Source organism: Saccopteryx leptura, chromosome 1 (assembly GCF_036850995.1).
Source record: "Saccopteryx leptura isolate mSacLep1 chromosome 1, mSacLep1_pri_phased_curated, whole genome shotgun sequence".
Lineage (NCBI taxonomy): Eukaryota > Metazoa > Chordata > Mammalia > Chiroptera > Emballonuridae > Saccopteryx > Saccopteryx leptura.
In genome coordinates this window covers 293,244,215-293,263,310 of record NC_089503.1, presented here as the reverse complement: position 1 = coordinate 293,263,310, position 19,096 = coordinate 293,244,215, and the positions used below count along the sequence as shown (strand labels likewise).

General features: G+C 41.5%; 1 protein-coding gene across 1 annotated transcript in view; it reads right to left on the bottom strand.

Moving 5' to 3' along the window:
* Positions 1-19,096, bottom strand: part of ALDH1L2 (aldehyde dehydrogenase 1 family member L2) — a 60,843-nt gene that overhangs the window by 12,383 nt on the left and 29,364 nt on the right. The window contains exons 11-20 of the mRNA XM_066356137.1: positions 16,990-17,109; positions 15,554-15,681; positions 12,946-13,096; positions 8,910-8,980; positions 8,727-8,832; positions 8,417-8,504; positions 7,243-7,336; positions 6,027-6,126; positions 5,152-5,250; positions 3,180-3,345 (exon numbers count right to left, since the gene is read on the bottom strand). Of these exons, the coding sequence (XP_066212234.1) occupies positions 3,180-3,345; positions 5,152-5,250; positions 6,027-6,126; positions 7,243-7,336; positions 8,417-8,504; positions 8,727-8,832; positions 8,910-8,980; positions 12,946-13,096; positions 15,554-15,681; positions 16,990-17,109 (1,123 nt within the window). The remainder of the gene's footprint in view (positions 1-3,179; positions 3,346-5,151; positions 5,251-6,026; positions 6,127-7,242; positions 7,337-8,416; positions 8,505-8,726; positions 8,833-8,909; positions 8,981-12,945; positions 13,097-15,553; positions 15,682-16,989; positions 17,110-19,096) is intronic.

Below are 19,096 nucleotides of genomic sequence, written 5' to 3'. Positions count from 1 at the left end.
AAAATAGAGTATTTCAGGTAAGCATTTATTTCATCCGCTGGTGTCGATTGAGGAATTACAGGTAATGTTTGCCTGAAATCTCCTGCAAGCATTATTAATGTGTTCCCAAATGGTCTGATGTTTCCACGCAAATCTTGCAATGATTGATCAAGAGCCTCTAGAGATTTTTTGTGTGCCATTGTGCAAATCATCCCAAACAAGAAGTTTGCATTTCTGCAATACTTTTCCCATGCTGGATGCTTTGGAAATGTTGCACGTGGGAAGTTTTAATGAATTGCAAGTTCAATGGCAATTTCAAAGTGGAATGAGCAGTTCTTCCACCTGGTAGCAATGTCGCAGCTATTCCGGATGACGCAAGAGCTAAGGCTATGTCATTTTGGGATCGAATTGCTGCCAGAATCAATCTAATTAGGAACATTTAACCAGTTCCTCTTGGTGCATCTAAGAAGAAGATTTCTCCAACCCCGTTATTGACAGTTTGCATTATTTGATCGTAAATGCCTTTTTGCTCAAGCGTTAGCTTAGGAATATTTCATTGCACATACAACAAAAGATCACCCGTGTTGTAATTTTGTTCACGACGCAATGCTACATCGAACAAAGCAGTAGCAGATTGATTCAGTGATGGCATTCCCAATTGATTGAGAACTTTGTCCACGATTTCTAAGCACAAATCTTCAATCATTATCAATGCTTCATTGTAGATTTCTGCTGTGAAATCCATGTTCATATTTGAATTTTCCTTGCATATTCGATGGAAAATATCTTCAGCCATATGCGATTTATATTTCTCCCATAACATTGAAATGAAATCATAAAATATTTAGTATAGCGTGTGTTGCTTTTACGTCCAACAGATGGCGCTGTTTTTCAAAAAAAGCATGTTTTTATCTGTCACAGGTGTGACATCTATATAATAATAGGTATATAAAAACATAAAAAACATGTATTCTAATGCAACGTTGTGTCAAAATTTCAAAGCAATCAGTGAAGAACTTTTGGAGATTTAAGATTTTGAACAAACGAACATTTACATTTTTATTTATACAGATTATACTTCAATTTCTGATTGTCTAGAAAGATCTCATTACAGATGATCTGTGTGATTCAGGAGTTAAATTCTACATATTACATTTGGTTGTTAGATCTCTTAAGTGTCCTTTAATCTAGAACATTCCCTCCTTATCCCTGCCTCTTATTGTTCATGCCATTGATGTGTTAAACAGACTGAGTCACTCATTCTATCCTGTGGAATATCTTGCACGTTCGATTTGTCATTGCTTCCTTGGGTTGATATTTATTTTTTTGTCCCCTGTATTTCATAAATAGAAAATTTGACCTAAAGATGTGATTAGGTTCACATTAAAAGTTTTGGCAAAAACACTTTACAGGTGATGCTGTGTGTTACCCATTGCATCCCATAGGAGACACATCATATCCAGTTGTCCTGCTCTCACTGATGCTAAGGCTCCAGTGGTTCCAAGTGGTGACAGACAGACCTCGCCATTATAAAATTGTGTTTTTCTCCCTCTGATTGCAAGCCATCTTACACGTGATACTTTGGTATCTTACAAATACCCAGGTCCTCATCAACCTTTTATCTAATAAATTTAGCTTCCCTAATGATGATGGTCTGAATCAATTATTCCATTTAATTAGGGAGTGCAAGTTGGTCATTCTTCTATTCTATCACTTTTTTCTACAATAATTAGGAAGGATTCTTCTGAAAAAAAAAAAGTATCCTTTGTTAGCTGCTCAGTGATTCAGAAATTTAGTTCATATAGGAAATACAAGATAAATATTGATTTTTTCCCCCTTCTAATTACTAGTTTCAGAGTCAGGTATTGGTCCACAATCTACCTACAGGAGTAAAAAATGAGTTTTTTGCAGTTGTTTTTCTTTTTCTCCTTGTGGGTACCATGACAGCAAGCCACTCACATATTTTAGTAAGAGGTACTGCTCTAGACAAGAGGCATGAATCCTTCCTGGGCTATGCTGGTTAAGATTAAATCTCACAGCACCAGGAAGAAAGATCCACAGCTCCTGAGTAACACAGTTATCCACTATCCTTGTTTCCCCTCCAGCAACGGCCCTGTCCTATGTCCTTTATTACTGAACTAGAAAGCCCGGCGGTCATACGAAATGACCGCTGTTCTAGATATTATAAATTGTAATTAAAATGATTTGTGCAAAGGTGTCTGCTAATTCAAACTGAATTACCCAGGGCAGGCGGCGAGGATGCCCCTTTGCTTAGTGCCCCACGGGGTTTCCCCCTTCTACTTGCTTAATTGCTTAAAGTAGAGTGCAATGAAGAAAACCACTGGCGGTACATTTCTTAAGAGCCACCGCTAGCTCAATAAATAAAGGTGATTTAAATATGTTTTAATCCTTTTTGCATTTCGGTCAGCATTACTCTGTTGTTTTTTTTGCATTTCTCTCTTGCCTTTGTTCAAGGGACTCATTTTGTCGAGACAGGCTTTTTTGTCTTGCACCTGAGGCAAGCCTTGTTTCTCTATGCTCATCAGTCTCATTTTGCCAAGAAAGATGCATTTCTCTGCGACTGAAGCAAGCCTTGTCTTTCTCTGATCAGAGGTTTCTTTTTGTCGAGAAAGCCGTTTTTGTGCAGCTTTAGCTCCTTTTCTCTCCTCTTCAGTGCTGTATTTTCTAGGAGGCATTCTTAAAAGAAATTACGTTAAGACGTAGTTTTTATGTAAAACAGACAATTGCCAATGCAAACAAATGTTCACCTTCCCCCTGACATGCCCAATTTGCGTTCAACCTTGAATTGTTTCAAAAGCAGATGATTGCCAATGCAAACAAATGTTCACCTTCCCCCTGACCCACTCAATTTGCGTTCAGCCATGGCAACTTCACCCCATTGGCTAGTACAGTTACGCAAGCAACCAATAAGCTATCGGCGACAAACAGACACTTAAGCCGCATATAATAAAGATTTTCACAGCCTAGTAAAGCAGGGTGTGCACGTTTCATCCCATTTTACATTGGGGGCTCGGGAAAATTGTGATCTTCACGGTGCCAGCAGCTTAGAAGGGCCAAGCAGGATCTAGAAATTAATTCCCCTGACTTCTGAGGCAAACTGGTGTTGTTGTAAAAACCGTAATCATCTAGTCCCACTGAAGAAGCCAGGTGCCCCTTATACCTCAGGAGGGTCTTCTTACCTGGCCTTGCAACTTGTCTTCCCCCATACACCAGCGTGGCCCCTTCTTTCACTCCAGTTTCACAGTATTGCAAAAGCTTTTCCAGATGGGCCTTATGATTTTGGGGCCCATGATCAGTAGATCTGTCCAGCGGATCACCTATTTTCATCTTTTTAATTTCTTCCACCTGTATGTCACCCGGTTCACAAAATACAACTGACTGTTAATAACATTAATAGATACCCTTGACTGAGCTTCTAGCATGCAGTCAGTGTCATATTAAACTCTTAAAAGATGTGTCGTCATTTAGTCTTCAAAATAGCACTAGAGTTGGGTTTGTGTTATTTCCATGTTACAGATGAAGAAATGGAAGCTTAGAGAGGTTGAGGGACTTGCCCAAGGACACACAACCACTAAATGTTGTGCTTTTCCTGACTGGAAAGCCTAAGCTCTTAACCACTGACTTCTAAAGGAGCATAGGTACATAAAAATGATCCTGAATTAATCCATTAAAATAGTAAATCTGATGTTCTGGAATTTCTGTTAACACAGCGTACTAACACTCTTTGTGAAAAAAAACCCAAAAAACAAACCACACCCAAAATGGCCACATCGTTATCTTTTTCTCTCTCCAAATGTGTCTGACTGCCCTTGTGAAATTCTCATGGCATGGCCATGCCAGAGGAATTGCTAGAATGTTCTTTACTGAACAATGTTTATCACTGATGTGTCTTTGTAATCACTTCTTGTGCACCTCAGTTATCTTAATCTATTTGTGCATTCTTTTAATGTTAAGTCCAATTCTAGTAAGAAGAAAGAATGGGAGGAATCGTGACCCCACAGGCCCATGAATTTGAATTGAGGCCTGACAATAATCCCTTAGTAAGTGTGAAAAAAAAAACACCTGTTGAACAAATAAGTGAATAAATGAATGAATATAAATTGCATGTGTAAAAATGTGTGTGCTGATGGACTGATAGAGGAAATCCTTGACATTTCTAGTCTCAGTATTTAAAATTTCAACAAGTTATAGTTGTAAAAACCCAATGACATGAGGTACTGTAACTATTTTATTGAGGTACAAAATTGAATTACTGGGATATTTAGGTGGCAGCCGCTGCCCACCGTCTGCCTCTCTGTCTGACTTCCTTGTTTTCTACTCGCAGAAAGGAAGACTGTTTGCCTCTTGGGGATGGGGTGGGGGAATTGGCTCTGAAGAAAAAAAAAGCTGGGTGATTGTTTTTCAAATATAAACAAATGCATGATTACTACTACCATCGTAATGATATGATGTAGTATAATTTAGTGTTTAGTCTTCAGTCACAGAATTCATCTTAGTCGTTCTATAAATGGCTTTTAGTCCCGTATTTATAGAATCCTGACCAATCTATAGTGGGCATCTGTCTATCTATCTATCTATCTATCTATCAATCAATTATCTCTCTTAGTGGAGAAAATGATATCTGCCTTGTTAACTGTGACTTGAGGATTTGTAAGGATCTAGCAGTATATCCCTCAGAGTCAATTTAGGGCTTTATAAAAACATCAAGTGTCAAGGATTTAATGTACTATAGATGCAGAGCAAGGCATATGTAATAACAGCTTGTAACAGTATGTTTTTTTATACAGACCTATAACTTTTTACTATGAAAAATTATAAACACATATAAAAGTAGACAAATAATATAATAAAATTCCATGTACCCATCACCCAACTTCAACAATTACCAGTTCATAGCCAATTTATTCCACCACTCACTTCCTCCCCTCCTGGGGAGTAGGAGGGAAGTGAAGTCTAGACATTATATAATTGAACCTATAAATATGTCCAAAAGTAGCTCTAAAAGATAAGGACTGTGTTGTGTGGTTTTTCTTTCAATATACAACCACAGTACGATTATCACACCTAAAAATTCACTAAATCTCTGAAGTACTTTTCAAGTTTCAGCAATTTCTGTTCGACTCATGGAGCCAAGGTAAAAAGGCACCTTACCACTCTCGTCACAAAGTCATCGTGGATGGATTCTTCCACAAACAGCCGTCCCGCTGCAATACAGTTCTCTCCTTTGTTGAAAAATACTGCTCCCATGCCCTTGGGCAGCAGAGGAGAAAAGATTGTTAACATTACTTGGGAAGTCGGGACTGTCATAAAATTGCATGTACTGAGAATTAGATGCTATTCAAGGCAGCAGACAGCACAGAGAGGTCACAGAAAAGCACAATCCCTTGGCCTAGTTAGTGATGAGAGCTGCTGGAGACGCCCTGTTTTGAATCTACATGCTTCTAGGGGTTTTGTTTCTTCCTTTTGGTCTATGAGCACTTTAAAAAAGTGTGTAAAAATAAGGACACGCCACTAAGCACAAATTTTATGTTGCAAGAAAAACTAGATTGCTCTGTAAACTTAAAATGTAATATTTGTATAGCAAATTTTGCTTCTGAGAGCTCTACATTAGTTTGTATAAACCATGAATGTTTATAAGACTCCCCCACCTCCAAGCTTTAAAATCATCTTAATGAGCCCTGGTTGGATAGCTCAGTTGGTTAGAGCATCATCTAGAAGTGCAGAGGTTGCCAGTTCGATTCCCAGTTAGGGCGCATAGAAGAATGGATGTTCCTGTCTTTTTCATGCCCCCTCCTCTCTCTAAAATCAATAAGATAAACATTTAAAACATCTTAATGAGACAAATTATAAATATATTATTTTTTAAAATTAAGTGCTCTGAGTATTCCCAAATCTAAGCATAAGGGCGATAATTTCTACATATGACTGGACAAGACCAAATCTCACTGTAAGGTTTCTAGTGAGCAAGGAGGTGAAATGTGTTTTAGAAGCAGGCACCTATTTAGTTAGACTTGACCCACTCTTACCATTCTCACGGCTTTGTCAAGTTCACAGTCACTGAATATTATCAGTGGGGATTTGCCACCAAGTTCAAGGGAAACTTTCTTCAAGTTGCTCATAGCGCAGCTAGAGAAAAATAAATGGGAAACGAGTATTTAGTCTCTCCCTCCCCACCATAAACTACCACTTGGCATGGAAAACATAACTGAGCCTCAGAAATATTCAGAACCTTACACAAAGACAAAACATGAATGGTGGAATGAATGGGGACAACTGTTAAAGCTAGGTGGCAGGCACGTGGGAGTGCATGAAGCTATTCTGTGTGCTTTGCATATATTAGAAAGTTTCCATCATAAAAAGTTTTGTATTAAATTCTGTGGTACATGATTAGAGAGCTTTATAGGTAAATTTAGATTCTTTAGGTATCAAGAATTTCAGTTACATAAAGGGGCTGGCAAGGAACCTAGCCTCAAACTAGATTACCGGGGGGAAATATAGATTTTTAGAAGTATATTATTTCCCCTTTCTTGCAAAAGTATTATTTAGAACATTTTTAAAATTAAAATAAAATGCAGAAAAAGAATTCACAATTCCGTGGATCAATGACCGTTGTTTTTTACCATTTTGATATAGTTATTTCTGGTCTGTGTCCAACTATAGCATTTGACTTGTTTAATATAGTTGGGAATCACCCAATATATACAATTTTATACCTTATTTTCCTTTCCATTTACCATTTTAACAACATTTTTCAATGTTATTAAAATGCTCTGTGGACATGACTGAACAGTATTCTATTATGTTGACATACTTTAACCACTGCCTTATTTTGGACATTTAGATTATTTGCAATTTAAAAAGAACTAATGTTATTGCTTTTTTAGAAATTCAGTTTTCATTAATAATCTAGATTTGCCGTTTATATGTCTTTTTGGCTTCTTGCTATGCTCCAAAAACAATTTGGGCCAAAGATCCAGTACAAAAAATGTTTAGTGCTGATTGTTAAAGCTACCAGTTGAGTGTAGAATTTCATTATGGCTTTAGTTTTATTGACTGTGGGATTTACACTTTGGAAAGTATTTTATTATATTCAAACATTTCAATAGCCTACAGTGATAAGAAGATTTCTTTTCTAAAACGATGTGATATTTCTCCAAAAGCACCCTATTCAAAGAAGCAAGAGCTAAACCAAAAACCTGGTTTAACAGGATCTACAGCAAATTGACTTATTCAAACCAATACCTCTTCATGATCTGTTTGCCAATAGGAGTGGAACCAGTGAAACCAAGTTTGCGGATGTCAGGATGTTCAGAAAGGTGCTGTCCTGCTACCCCACCTATAGTATTAGGGAATCAAACATGATTTAAAACACTAGTCAAGTTCTGATGGCTGGGGTGGCTTTGAATTCATTGACGGAGATTTCTCAGCTTTCATTGACATCTTAGTTTTACATTTTCTACATTAATTATAAACTGATAAAAATCTAAATGCTGTCCTCCATGTGACTGTCATCCTCCCACAAAAGATGGGTAAGTCTAGGTTTTTTATCTTCCAAAATAGTTGGGTTTTTTTGTTTGTTTGTTTGTTTTTTTCTGTATTTTTCTGAAGCCGGAAACGGGGAGAGACAGTCAGACAGACTCCTGCATACGCCCAACCGGGATCCACCCGGCACGCCCACCAGGGGGCGATGCTCTGCCCCTCCAGGGCGTCGCTCTGTTGCGACCAGAGCCACTCTAGTGCCTGGGGCAGAGGCCGAGGAGCCATCCCCAGCGCCCAGGCCATCTTTGCTCCAATGGAGCCTCGGCTGCGGGAGGGGAAGAGAGAGACAGAGAGGAAGGAGAGGGGGAGGGGTGGAGAAGCAGATGGGCGCTTCTCTTGTGTGCCCTGGCCGGGAATCAAACCCGGGACTTCTGCACGCCAGGCCGACGCTCTACCACTGAGCCAACCGGCTAGAGCCTCTTCCAAAATAGTTTTTAAAAATCAAAATGGGCACCCTTAGGGTAGTTTTACAATACTGTATAATTTGCCTGACCTGTGGTGACACAATGGATAAAGTGTTAACTTGGAAAGCTGAGGTTGCTGGTTTGAAACCCTAGGCTTGCCCAGCCAAGGTACAAAGGAGAAGCAACTACTATGAGTTGATGCTTCCCACTCCTCCCCTCACCTCTCTCTAAATTCAATAATAAAAAATAAATAAATAAAAAACAATGGTGTACAAGTTCTGCCCCTCCTGCTCTACTCACGCACCATTATATTTCCACTTTATGGTAAGTATAATTATCCTGAACTTAAATGGTAAACTGTATTTAGTTTTAATATAGTTATAATTCAGGACAGACTCTAGTAGGAAAACAACCACTCAACTACCCCTGTACCATTCATTAACTGTAGTGAAATGGGTCCTTTGGTGGCTTACCTGAGCCTGGAATGATGTTAATTACCCCCTTTGGAAAGCCTGCTTTCGCAGAGAGCTCTGCAAACTTCAAAGCAGTCAAGGGCGTGACCTGAATGGAAGCAGATAGCAATGACCTTCCTCAGACTTCATCCTGTCCTTTAGATCAGCAGCCAGCATTCCCCTCTATGGCCTCACTAGGGTTTGTATTCTTTTTCCTTTTGACATAATTTCAGACTTACAGCAGAGTTGCAGAAATAATATAAAGAATGTATGTCTCTGATTGTAAGCAAACAGGAAAGGACAAAAGGACGCACGTGGCCACGCGTCTTACCAGCGCCGGCTTGAGCACTAAGGTATTGCCGGCTGCCAGGCAGGCGGCACTCTTCCACGCCAGCATCATCAGTGGGTAATTCCAGGGGATGATAATGGCACAGACGCTGCAGAGGGAGAACGACAACATCCTTAGTTGTCCCAAACTAACACAAGTCATTCAGAGGGGCTTTCCTTGTCTTACCCGAGTGGCTCCTTCTTGGTGAAGGTCAGGTTGCGGTTTGGTCGGGCCTGGTTGATGGGAATTGTAGAACCCTAAAAAAACCAAAAAGGTTTATACTTATTTTTTTAAAGGTTTTATTTATTCATTTTAGAGAAGGGGGGAGCAGGAAGCATCAACCCCCATATGTGCCTTGACTGGGCAAGCCCAGGGTTTCAAACCGGCGACCTCAGCGTTCCAGGTCAACGCTTTATCCACTGCACCACCACAAGTCAGGCGGTTTATATTTATTTTATTCATTGGAATAGGTAAATTTAATCTGTTTCAAAACAGGTAGAGATTTGAGGATATTATTCCTTTGAGTAGTGAGTTTTTTTCATGCTTGCTGACCCCTAGGAGTTTTTTTTCAAAAAATAAAATTCGTTCCAGTTACAGTTTTATTAACTTAAAATCATGTTTGTTTGATAACCAATTTATGGAAAAAAGAATATACATTTGCCTTTTTTAATGTTGCCTTACACATTTTTAAAATAAATCAATCATACTCTGGATCATCAGGAGGCACGAGGACGTACATGAACGTTTGTACTACTCAAAGGGTTATAAGTGGTTTACAAAAATTGTTTCTCTGGCCTGACCAGGCGATGGCACAGTGGATAGAGCGTCAGACTGGGATGCTGAGAACGCTGGTTCAAGACTCTGAGGTCGCCAGCTTGAGCGTGGGTTCATCTGGTTTGAGCAAAAGCTCACCAGCTTGGATCCAAGGTTGCTGGTCCGAGCAAGGGGTTACTCGGTCTGCTACAGCCCCCCCATTAAGGCACATATGAGAAAGCAATCAATGAACAACTAAGGTGTCGCAATGTACAACAAAAAACTAATGATTGATGCTTCTCATCTCTCCCTTCCTGTCTTGTCTGTCTTTCCCTCTCTCTGACTCTTTCTCTGTCTCTGTAAAAAAAAAAAAAAAAAAAAAAAATTGTTTCTCTGTAATCTCAAAGAATACATTTTTTTTTGCCTGCGTCTCTTGTTTTTCTAGCTAATATAAAAAGGCAGTGTTCAATTTATAAGAAATATAGCCACACCAAGAAAAGAGCTGCAATTTCTTTCTTGAAAGATCTAAGACATGGGAGAATAAACGTAACTCTAATTTATTCACCTCCATTCCAATGTCTTGGCATCGTAGGGAATGTTAATTGTCTGCCTGATATTCTTTCTCCCCTCTGTCTTAGTGATAGAAACTCTTATATTGATGATGGGGGTGGCAATATGCCCGGATAAAAAACTGTTTCCAAGTTTTCATAGCAGGTGGGATGGTCAGTGGAAGAGGTAAACACAAGGCATTGAGAGGGGAATGCTCTTCAAAGTATGCTGACTCAGCTCAAACAAATGCTCTTTTACCCTTTCCCCCACTCCCACTTCTTCCTTCTTCCTGCTCAGAATGTTGCTGAAATGGCTGGCACTGCAGTGGTAATCATGAGACCATGAGACAACCTTAAGAGTAAAGATCATATGATACAAAGGATGGCCTGGCAGAGAGAGAGAGGGACCCTTCATCTCCCGTACTGGACCTGATTGCCTGCCTTTGAACTCCTTGAAAGTGAGATAAAAACAAACTTCTTAGTTGGGTTCTCTATTATACACAGCCAAGTTTAGTAACAACTGATTCATGATAGTGATCCTTAATGAAGTTATATATTTGTTTTGCCACATAAAATATTGCTATAAGTAAGTGTACAATCTCTTATCTGAAACCCTCGGGGCCAGGCATGTTTGGGATTAGAAATATAATATAATGCATGTATTTTATATTATGTTATATTATCTATAACTCCCAGTAGGTTCTGGGGCAGCCTCCCAAAGGATTGGAGGGGGGAGTGGGAATGGTTTTTAAAGTCCAGGCCCTGGCCGGTTGGCTCAGTGGTACAGCGTTGGCCTGGCAAGCAGGAGTCCCGGGTTCGATTCCCGGCCAGGGCACACAGGAGAGGCTTCTCCAACCCTCCCCCTCTCCTCCCTCTCTGTCTCTCTCTTCCCCTCCCGCAGCCAAGGCTCCATTGGAGCAAAGTTGGCCCGGGCGCTGAGGATGGCTCTGTGGCCTCTGCGTCAGGCACTAGAATGGCTCTGGTTGCAACAGAGCAACACTCCGGATGGGCAGAGCATCGCCCCCTGGTGGGCGTGCCAGGTGGATCCCAGTCAGGTGCATGCAGGAGTCTGTCTGACTGCCTCCCCGTTTCCAACTTCAGAAAAATACAAAAAAAATAAATAAATTTTTTAAAATAAATAAATAAATAAAGTCCTTATAATTTCCTCCTTCCCCACTTCCTTTTCACTTATGCTGGGAATGTGGCTGTGATGGCTGGTACTGCAGTGGTTATCATGAGTCTATGAGTGGCATGCATTCTGCTATTTAACATAAGCCTTACCTTTCCCTTTTACAGCCCCATTGCCAAGGGCAAGTATAGTTGCCACTTGTCATCACATATGTGCTATTTATTTTTAGTAGTAAAAGGAAAATGAACTCATGTCTTAATTCTTTTTTCCTCATACCCAGTCTGCATAGCCCTTTTATGTTAGCTCTCTGGGCTCTGTAGGCATTTGAGTTTGCAATTCCTCCATGGTGCCAGGCTTAGCACTATATGTCCAGAAGATTAGATGCCAAGGAGAAATTACAGTAAAGTATAAAGAACATCATTGGATATAGTTCAGAAAAATTTTGCCCTGGCCAGGAGGCTCAGTGGTAGAGCATCAGCCCAGTGTGTGGATGTCCCAGGTTTGATTCCTGGTCAGGGCACACAGGAGAAATGACCATCTGCAACTCTACCTCTCCTTTGCTCTCCTTCTCCCTCCCACAGCCATGGCTCTATTGGTTTGAACACCTCGGTCCTGGGTGCCGAGGATGGCTCTGTGGAGCCTCGCCTCAGGCACTACAAATAGCTCAGTTGTAGAGCATGGGCCCAGAGGGGGATGGCCGGGTGGATCCTGTTTGGGGCACATGCAGGAGTTTGTCTTCACTATCTCGTCTTCTCTCACTTGGAAAAGAAGAAAAAAGAAAAAATTTGAGTTCAAATCTTAGCTCTATGGTTTACTTACTAATTATGTTACCATTGTCAAGTCATTCACTGTACTCAAGCCTCCATTTCCTTACCTGTAACAAGGATAATAAAAAAAAAAATTGCTCTTCCCGAAAACGGGCCTAGGTGACCTCTCAAAATGGTTCACTACTCACTTGACCCAGAAAACCCCACAAAATCATGCAAGTCAAGAGGCTCAAACCTTCGAGTTCACTTTAAGAACACGCGTGAAACTGCCCAGGCCATCAAGGGTATGCATATTTGAAAAGCCACCAAGTACCTGAAGGATGTCACTTTACAGAAGCAGTGTGTGCCATTCTGTCGTTACAATGGTGGAGTTGGTAGGTGTGCCCAGGCCAGACAGTGGGGCTGGACACAGGGTCGCTGGCCTAAAAAGAGTGCTGAATTTTTGCTCCACATGCTTAAAAATGCAGAGAGTAATGCTGAACTTAAGGGGTTAGACGTAGATTCTCTGGTCATTGAGCACATCCAGGTGAACAAGGCCCCCAAGATGCGGAGGAGAACTTACAGAGCTCTTGGGCGGATTAACCCTTACATGAGCTCTCCCTGCCACATTGAGATGATCCTTACTGAAAAGGAGCAGATTGATCCTAAACCAGAAGAGGAAGTTGCACCGAAGAAAAAGATATCCCAGAAGAAACTGAAGAAACAAAAACTTATGGCCCGGGAGTAAATTTAACATAAATAGTAATAAAACTAAAAGTCAAGGATAACTTGCAGTGTGGCCTAGATGGGATAAGTTTGCGGTTCTATTCATGTAATTAGGTGAACCAAAGGATTCAATGTGTGTCTCTCTCCCTTCCTCTATCTAAAAAAAAAAAAACAACAAACTTCAGGTGACTCTTACAAGGGTTAGATGAGAAAACCTACATAAAGGGTAGCTCTGACACAGTGTCTTTAAAAACTAATAAATGTTTGCCCCTTTTCTTTTTGGAACAATCTACATGGAGACAAACAACATTTGCACTTACCTGAATTTTGTCGCACCAGCCAGCAAAATATCTGAATGTTTGTACAGACATTCCTATGTGCGTCTTCAGAGCCAAGGTGTAGACTGCGCCTGAATCGAGAGCTTCAATGGTTGCCAGCTCTTCTTGGTTCTCTTCCAGTAGATCTGCAAGTCTGTGTGGTCAGTGAAAGAAATCCATACAACAAATGTTGGCTGAGCTCCTTTGTTGGATAAGGCACCATACATCCTAAGTGCTGAGAATTCAGAGCTGAACACAAATGGACCAGGTCTCTGTCCTTATGGAGAACATGGGAAGACAGACATTAAACAAATAGGGCCGTAAATAATTTGTTTCAAGAGTTAGAGGAGAAGCAGAGGGCATTGGAAGGCTGTATAATTCACCTTATAAATATATGAGAAGTAGAACAGTGATTAAGTCATGGTAGTTCGAGACTGATGATAGAAAACAGCAGGTATGTGGCTAGTTCATGAATATACAGGGAGGTATTAGACCCCCTAGAGAACTCGTGAGCTTGTGAGAGGGTTTCTGGTTGGTACAGAATTATTTCCAATGCTAACTGAAAAGGACGAAAGAGAAATGGATGGAATAAATTACAGATGCCACAACAGGTTTCTGTTTGGTGTCCAGTCTCCATGGGAAGATAAGTCTAGGACTGCCTAATGACTATGAAATAGTCAAAATTCACCTTTTTTTTGTTCACTTTTGCTATTTGTTTTTCTTTAGTAGTTCCATGAGCTGTCCCCTTTGGGCCATTCCAAAGTCAGGCATGAAACCCTCCTACCCTAGTGTTTCTTCTGGATCCCACTGTAAAAGATCTTTTGACAAAGGTCAGCTATCTGGCATAGGTAAACAGAAAACTTAATTTATGATTGAATTGAATTATTCTTGACATACTCAGTTATCAGCGTATAATACCCTTTCCAGGCCTTAGTATTTTTCTTCCTTGCTTCTGCTTCTTACACATAAAGGGGATTTAAATTTTCTCTTTGAAAATAACAGGGGGCTGGATAGTCTTCATTTGTTGCTGTTAGCCGTTGTCTACCTGCTCTGTGACCGGGGAGGATGACCTGCATAGACTATATTACTTTGCTTCCTTGCTTTCTCACTGGGTTTGGCCAACAGGAGTCGAATGGGCAGCACCCTCAGAAGCCCAGCGAACTAGAGGCAGAAGTAGTTGGGGATTTGAATCCCCTGGCTGCCTCAGAGATGAGCAGTGGTTCAGCAGCTGCTGTATTCCCCAACCAAAAACCATGATAGTGTGGTCTTCTCCTATAATTTAGATCCTGCCAGACTCTAGTAGCCCCTTCCTCTGTTCCATTAGACCTTGGTGTAATGGTAGCTGCTCCATGTTGCTACCCTTGCCTGGGTACTACATCATCCCTTGACCTTGCCCACACTGTTTTCTGGTTGTTGTTTTTTTAATTATTATATATTTTTTTCTGTTTTTTTTTTTTTTGTATTTTTCTGAAACTGGAAACGGGGAGAGACAGTCAGACAGACTCCCGCATGTGCCCGACTGGGATCCACCTGGCACGCCCACCAGGGGGCGATGCTCTGCCCCTCCAGGGCGTCGCTCTGCCGCGACCAGAGCCACTCTAGCGCCTGGGGCAGAGGCCAAGGAGCCATCCCCAGCGCCCGGGCCATCTTTGCTCCAATGGAGCCTTGGCTGCGGGAGGGGAAGAGAGAGACAGAGAGGAAGGAGGGGGGGGGTGGAGAAGCAAATGGGCGCTTCTCCTATGTGCCCTGGCCGGGAATCGAACCCGGGTCCCCCGCACGCCAGGCTGACGCTCTACCGCTGAGCCAACCGGCCAGGGCCTTAATTATTTTTATTTATTCATTTTAGAGAAGAGAGACACAGAGAAAGAGAAGGGAGGGAGGAACAGGAAACATCAACTCCCATATGTGCCTTGACCAGGCAAGCCCAGGGTTTTGAACCGGCGACCTCAGCATTCCAGGTCGATGCTTAATCCACTGCGCCACCACAGGTCAGGCTGGTTTTTTTTTTTTTTTAAATTCAGTGAGAAGAGGGGAGGCAGAGACAGACTCCTGCATGCGCCCCAACCAGGATCCACCTGGCAAGCCCACTATGGGATGATGCTCTATCCACCTGGGGTGTTGCTTAGCAACCGAGCCTTTCTTAGTGCCTGGGGTGGAGGCCATGGAGCCATCCTCAGTGCTCGGGATCAACTCGCTCCAACTGAGCCATGGCTGCAGGAGCGAGAGAGAGAGAGAGAGAGAGAGAGAAGCGAGAGGGGGAGGGGTGGAGAAGCAGAGCAGACGGGCGCTTCTCCTGTGTGCCCTGATTGGGAATCAAACCTGGGACTTCCACACACCAGGCCAACATTCTACCACGGAGCCAACCAGCCAGGGTCACCCACACCTTGATAAATAGTCCTTTATTAAACCTCTTTTACTAATGGAACCTCGACTGATACAAACAATAATATAAAAGTCAGGAACTCACATCTATGAAATTTTATATGATATAAGTAACAGAAAATATGTTATATAATGGGTACATAATAGAATGTTTTGAAGGAATGTTTTAAATCTTGGGAATGTTAGTCAATATCAAAGTTCGCAGACTTGCATTTTTAAAAATACATACCTGTACATCAGTCTTCCTCTTTCTCTTGCGTTCATTCTTCCCCATTCACCATTTTCAAAGGCATCTTTGGCTGCTGCTACTGCTTTATCAACATCCACCAAAGAAGCACAGGATACTTTGCATATTGTCTTTTTCAAGAAGAGTAAAAATAGGTTAAAGGTTATTTTATAGTGAGACATATTAATATACTTCTTAGAATTAATATTATATAACAAAAGCCAGAGATTTTTATAATGGAAAAACCAATATATTCAGTAATAAAGTAAACAAAAAAAACCCCAACAATGTATTTTTTCTTCTTTTCCAAGTGAGAGGAGGGGAGATAGAGAGATAGATTCCCACATGTGCCCCAACCTGGATCCACCTGGCAACCCCCATCTGGGGCTGATGCTCTGCCCATCTGGTGCCATGCTCGCAACTGAGCTATTTTTAGTGCCAGAGGCCATGTGCTTGAACTGATTGAGCCATAGCTATGAGAGGGGAAGAGAGAAACAGAGAAGGGGGGGAGGGTAGAGAAACAGATGGCCACTTCTGTGTGCCCTAAGAATTGAATCCAGGGCATCCACACACCAGGCTAACACTTTACCAGTGAGCCAACTGGCCAAGGCCAAAAAGAAACAATTTTAACATGAAAATTGTGAGCTTGAAATTTGGTACTTCTCATGTCACACTACATTATGAAAAGAGTCATTTAGGAAAACTATAACTATTTCTTCTAGTGCCTTTTTTTTTTTTTTTTGTATTTTTCTGAAGTTGGAAATGGGGAGGCAGTCAGACAGACTCCCGCATGCGCCCGACCGGGATCCACCCGGGATCTACCAGGGGGCGATGCTCTGCCCATCTGGGGCGTTGCCCTGTTGTGACCAGAGCCATTCTAGCGCCTGAGGCAGAGGCCACAGAGCCATCCTTAGCACCCGGGCCAACTTTGCTCCAATGGAGCCTCGGCTGTGGGAGGGGAAGAGAGAGACAGAGAGGAAGGAGAGGGGGAGGGGTGGAGAAGCAGATGGGCGCTTCTCCTGTGTGCCCTGGCCGGGAATCGAACCCGGGACTCCTGCACACCAGGCCGACGCTCTACCACTGAGCCAACCGGCCAGGGCTCTTCTAGTGCCTTTGAAAAGCTGAGTCTCTTGCCATGAGCTTATAAAGTCTGAAATTTCCCCCTGATATACAGCTTTATGTGTAGGTGTGCCTCTGATGTGTATATATATCTGCCTAAATTCATCACAGATATTCATTCTGTAAAATGTTAGCGTAGCTAACAGCAGCCAGTACCATAACTGAATAGTTGAAAAGAAATGTATAAAGTACATTTATATTAAGTGATCAGAGGCGGAGTGATAGAATAAAGCAATTTCTTGAGACTGTCTGTTTTACAACTGTGTATTAACTAAAAATCCATGACTAGAGGTCACTATGCTCACTGAGTAATTACTTACAGAGCCATCTGCTGGGTTGATTGTGTCATATGTCTTTCCATCATCAGCATCTGTGAACTGCCCATTTATGAAACACTGATATGGCATTTTTACTGTCATTTCATTGACCTCCTTTGAAACCTAAAAGAGAGAATTATATTAATAAATTCAATGGATGGCTGTGCTTACTCATTTGATACTGAAGAGCATTAAAAAAGCTTATTTACTAATGCAGAGGAAGAAGTTAAGTCAACGGGATTCTAATTCCTGTTCAGAAGAGACAATTACATGTAAGATTTGGGCCTCATCATGTTCAGATTGGCTACTGATGCAGGAGGTTGGCATCTGTGATGACCAAAATGCTTGAGGCTGGGCTTTAGAAAGGTAGGATTTTCTTCCTTACACAGATGAAGAAAGTTAACTCAAAAGACCTCCAGATAATGGAAACACCACCATCTAGTGGTATGCTCTATGGAGTGCAGCCATTGCTTTCATTAAAAGCTTGAAACTGCCTTTTTATTTTTTTATTTTTTTGTTAAGTGAGAAGCGAGGAGGCAGGGAGGCAGAGAGACAGACTCCCACATGCACCCTGACCGAGATCCACCCAGAAAGCCCCCTATAGGGTGATGCTCTGCCCATCTGGGGCCACTGCTCCAATCGAGCTATTTCAGTGCCTGAGGCCATGGAGCCATCCTCAGCGCCAACTTGCTCAAACCATTTGAGCCATGGCTGCGGGAGGAGAAGAGAGAGAGAGAGAGAGAGAGAGAGAGAGAGAGAGAAGGGGGAGAAGGAAGTGTGGAGAAGCAGATGGTCGCTTCTCCTGCCCAGGAACAAACCTGGGACTGCCACACACTGGGCCGATGCTCTACTGCTGAGCCAACTGGCCAGGGTCTGAATCACCTTTATCAATAGGGTTGCATTTTAGTTTTCTTTCCTTATGTTCACCCTCATTTACACGTTTTGCCTAAATTGTACTCTCTACTATTAGCTAACAAGAGAATTTAGGTTAGCCCATTAACCTCTATGAATCTTAGCTTTTTAAACAATAAAATGGGAATAATAATACCTGCTTTATCTAGTTATTATGTGGTATAATTGAGGTAGTATATGTAAAAGAGCACTTTGGCATAGATTCCATATCAACTCAAGATATTAAAAAAGAAACTTAATGATTTAAAAAATCATTTCACATAGAGAAATTAATGATGCTTAAGGAAGAAACAAAAAAATAACAAGAGGGTATCTTGTTTTAATCCATACCAAGTACTCATGTTCCATGAAACATTTCCATGTCCAGTAGGATATAATTTTATCTGAATTAATGTGTTCAGTCCCTGCATATAGTCCAGTTTTGTAAACTCATCATTCTGGGACTATGCTAAGTGTCTTACATGTATTATTTAATTTGATTCTTTCAACAATCTTATGTGGTGGCTTTTTATTGTTCTATTTCATGTCTGAGGAAACTGAGGCTTAGAAAGTAACTTGCTAAAGGTTATACAACTAGCAAGCAACATTACTTGGATTTAAACCTAGGTTTAATCTAGTTTGAATCCAGAATTCATGTTCTTAACTAGAAGATGCTGAACTGCTTCCAAATTTATCTAACTGTTATTATTATTATTATTATTATTATTATTTTAGTGATAGAGGCAGAGACAGAGAGAGGGACAGACAGGGACAGACAAGCAGGCAGGGAGAGAGATGAGAAGCATCAATTCTTTGTTGCAGCAACTTAGTTGTTCATTGATTGCTTTCTCATATGTGCCTTAACTGTGGGGCTACAGCAGAGTGAGTGACCCCCTTGTTCAAGCCAGCAACCTTGGACTCAAGCCAGTGACCTTGGGCTTCAAGCCAGTGACCTTTGGGCTCAAGCCAGCAACCATGGGGTCATGTCTATGATCTCACACTCAAGCCAGCGACTCTGTGCTCAAGCTGGTAAGCCCATGCTCAAACTGGATGAGCCTGCACTCAAGCCGGCGACCTTGGGGTTTCAAACTTGGGTCCTCTGCATCCTTGGGGCCAACACTCTATCCACTGCACCACTGCCTGGTCAGGCTATCTAACTATTATTTTTTAGGAGAAGTACTTCTGGAATAGTAGATTAAGGACCTTTGAAAATCTACTC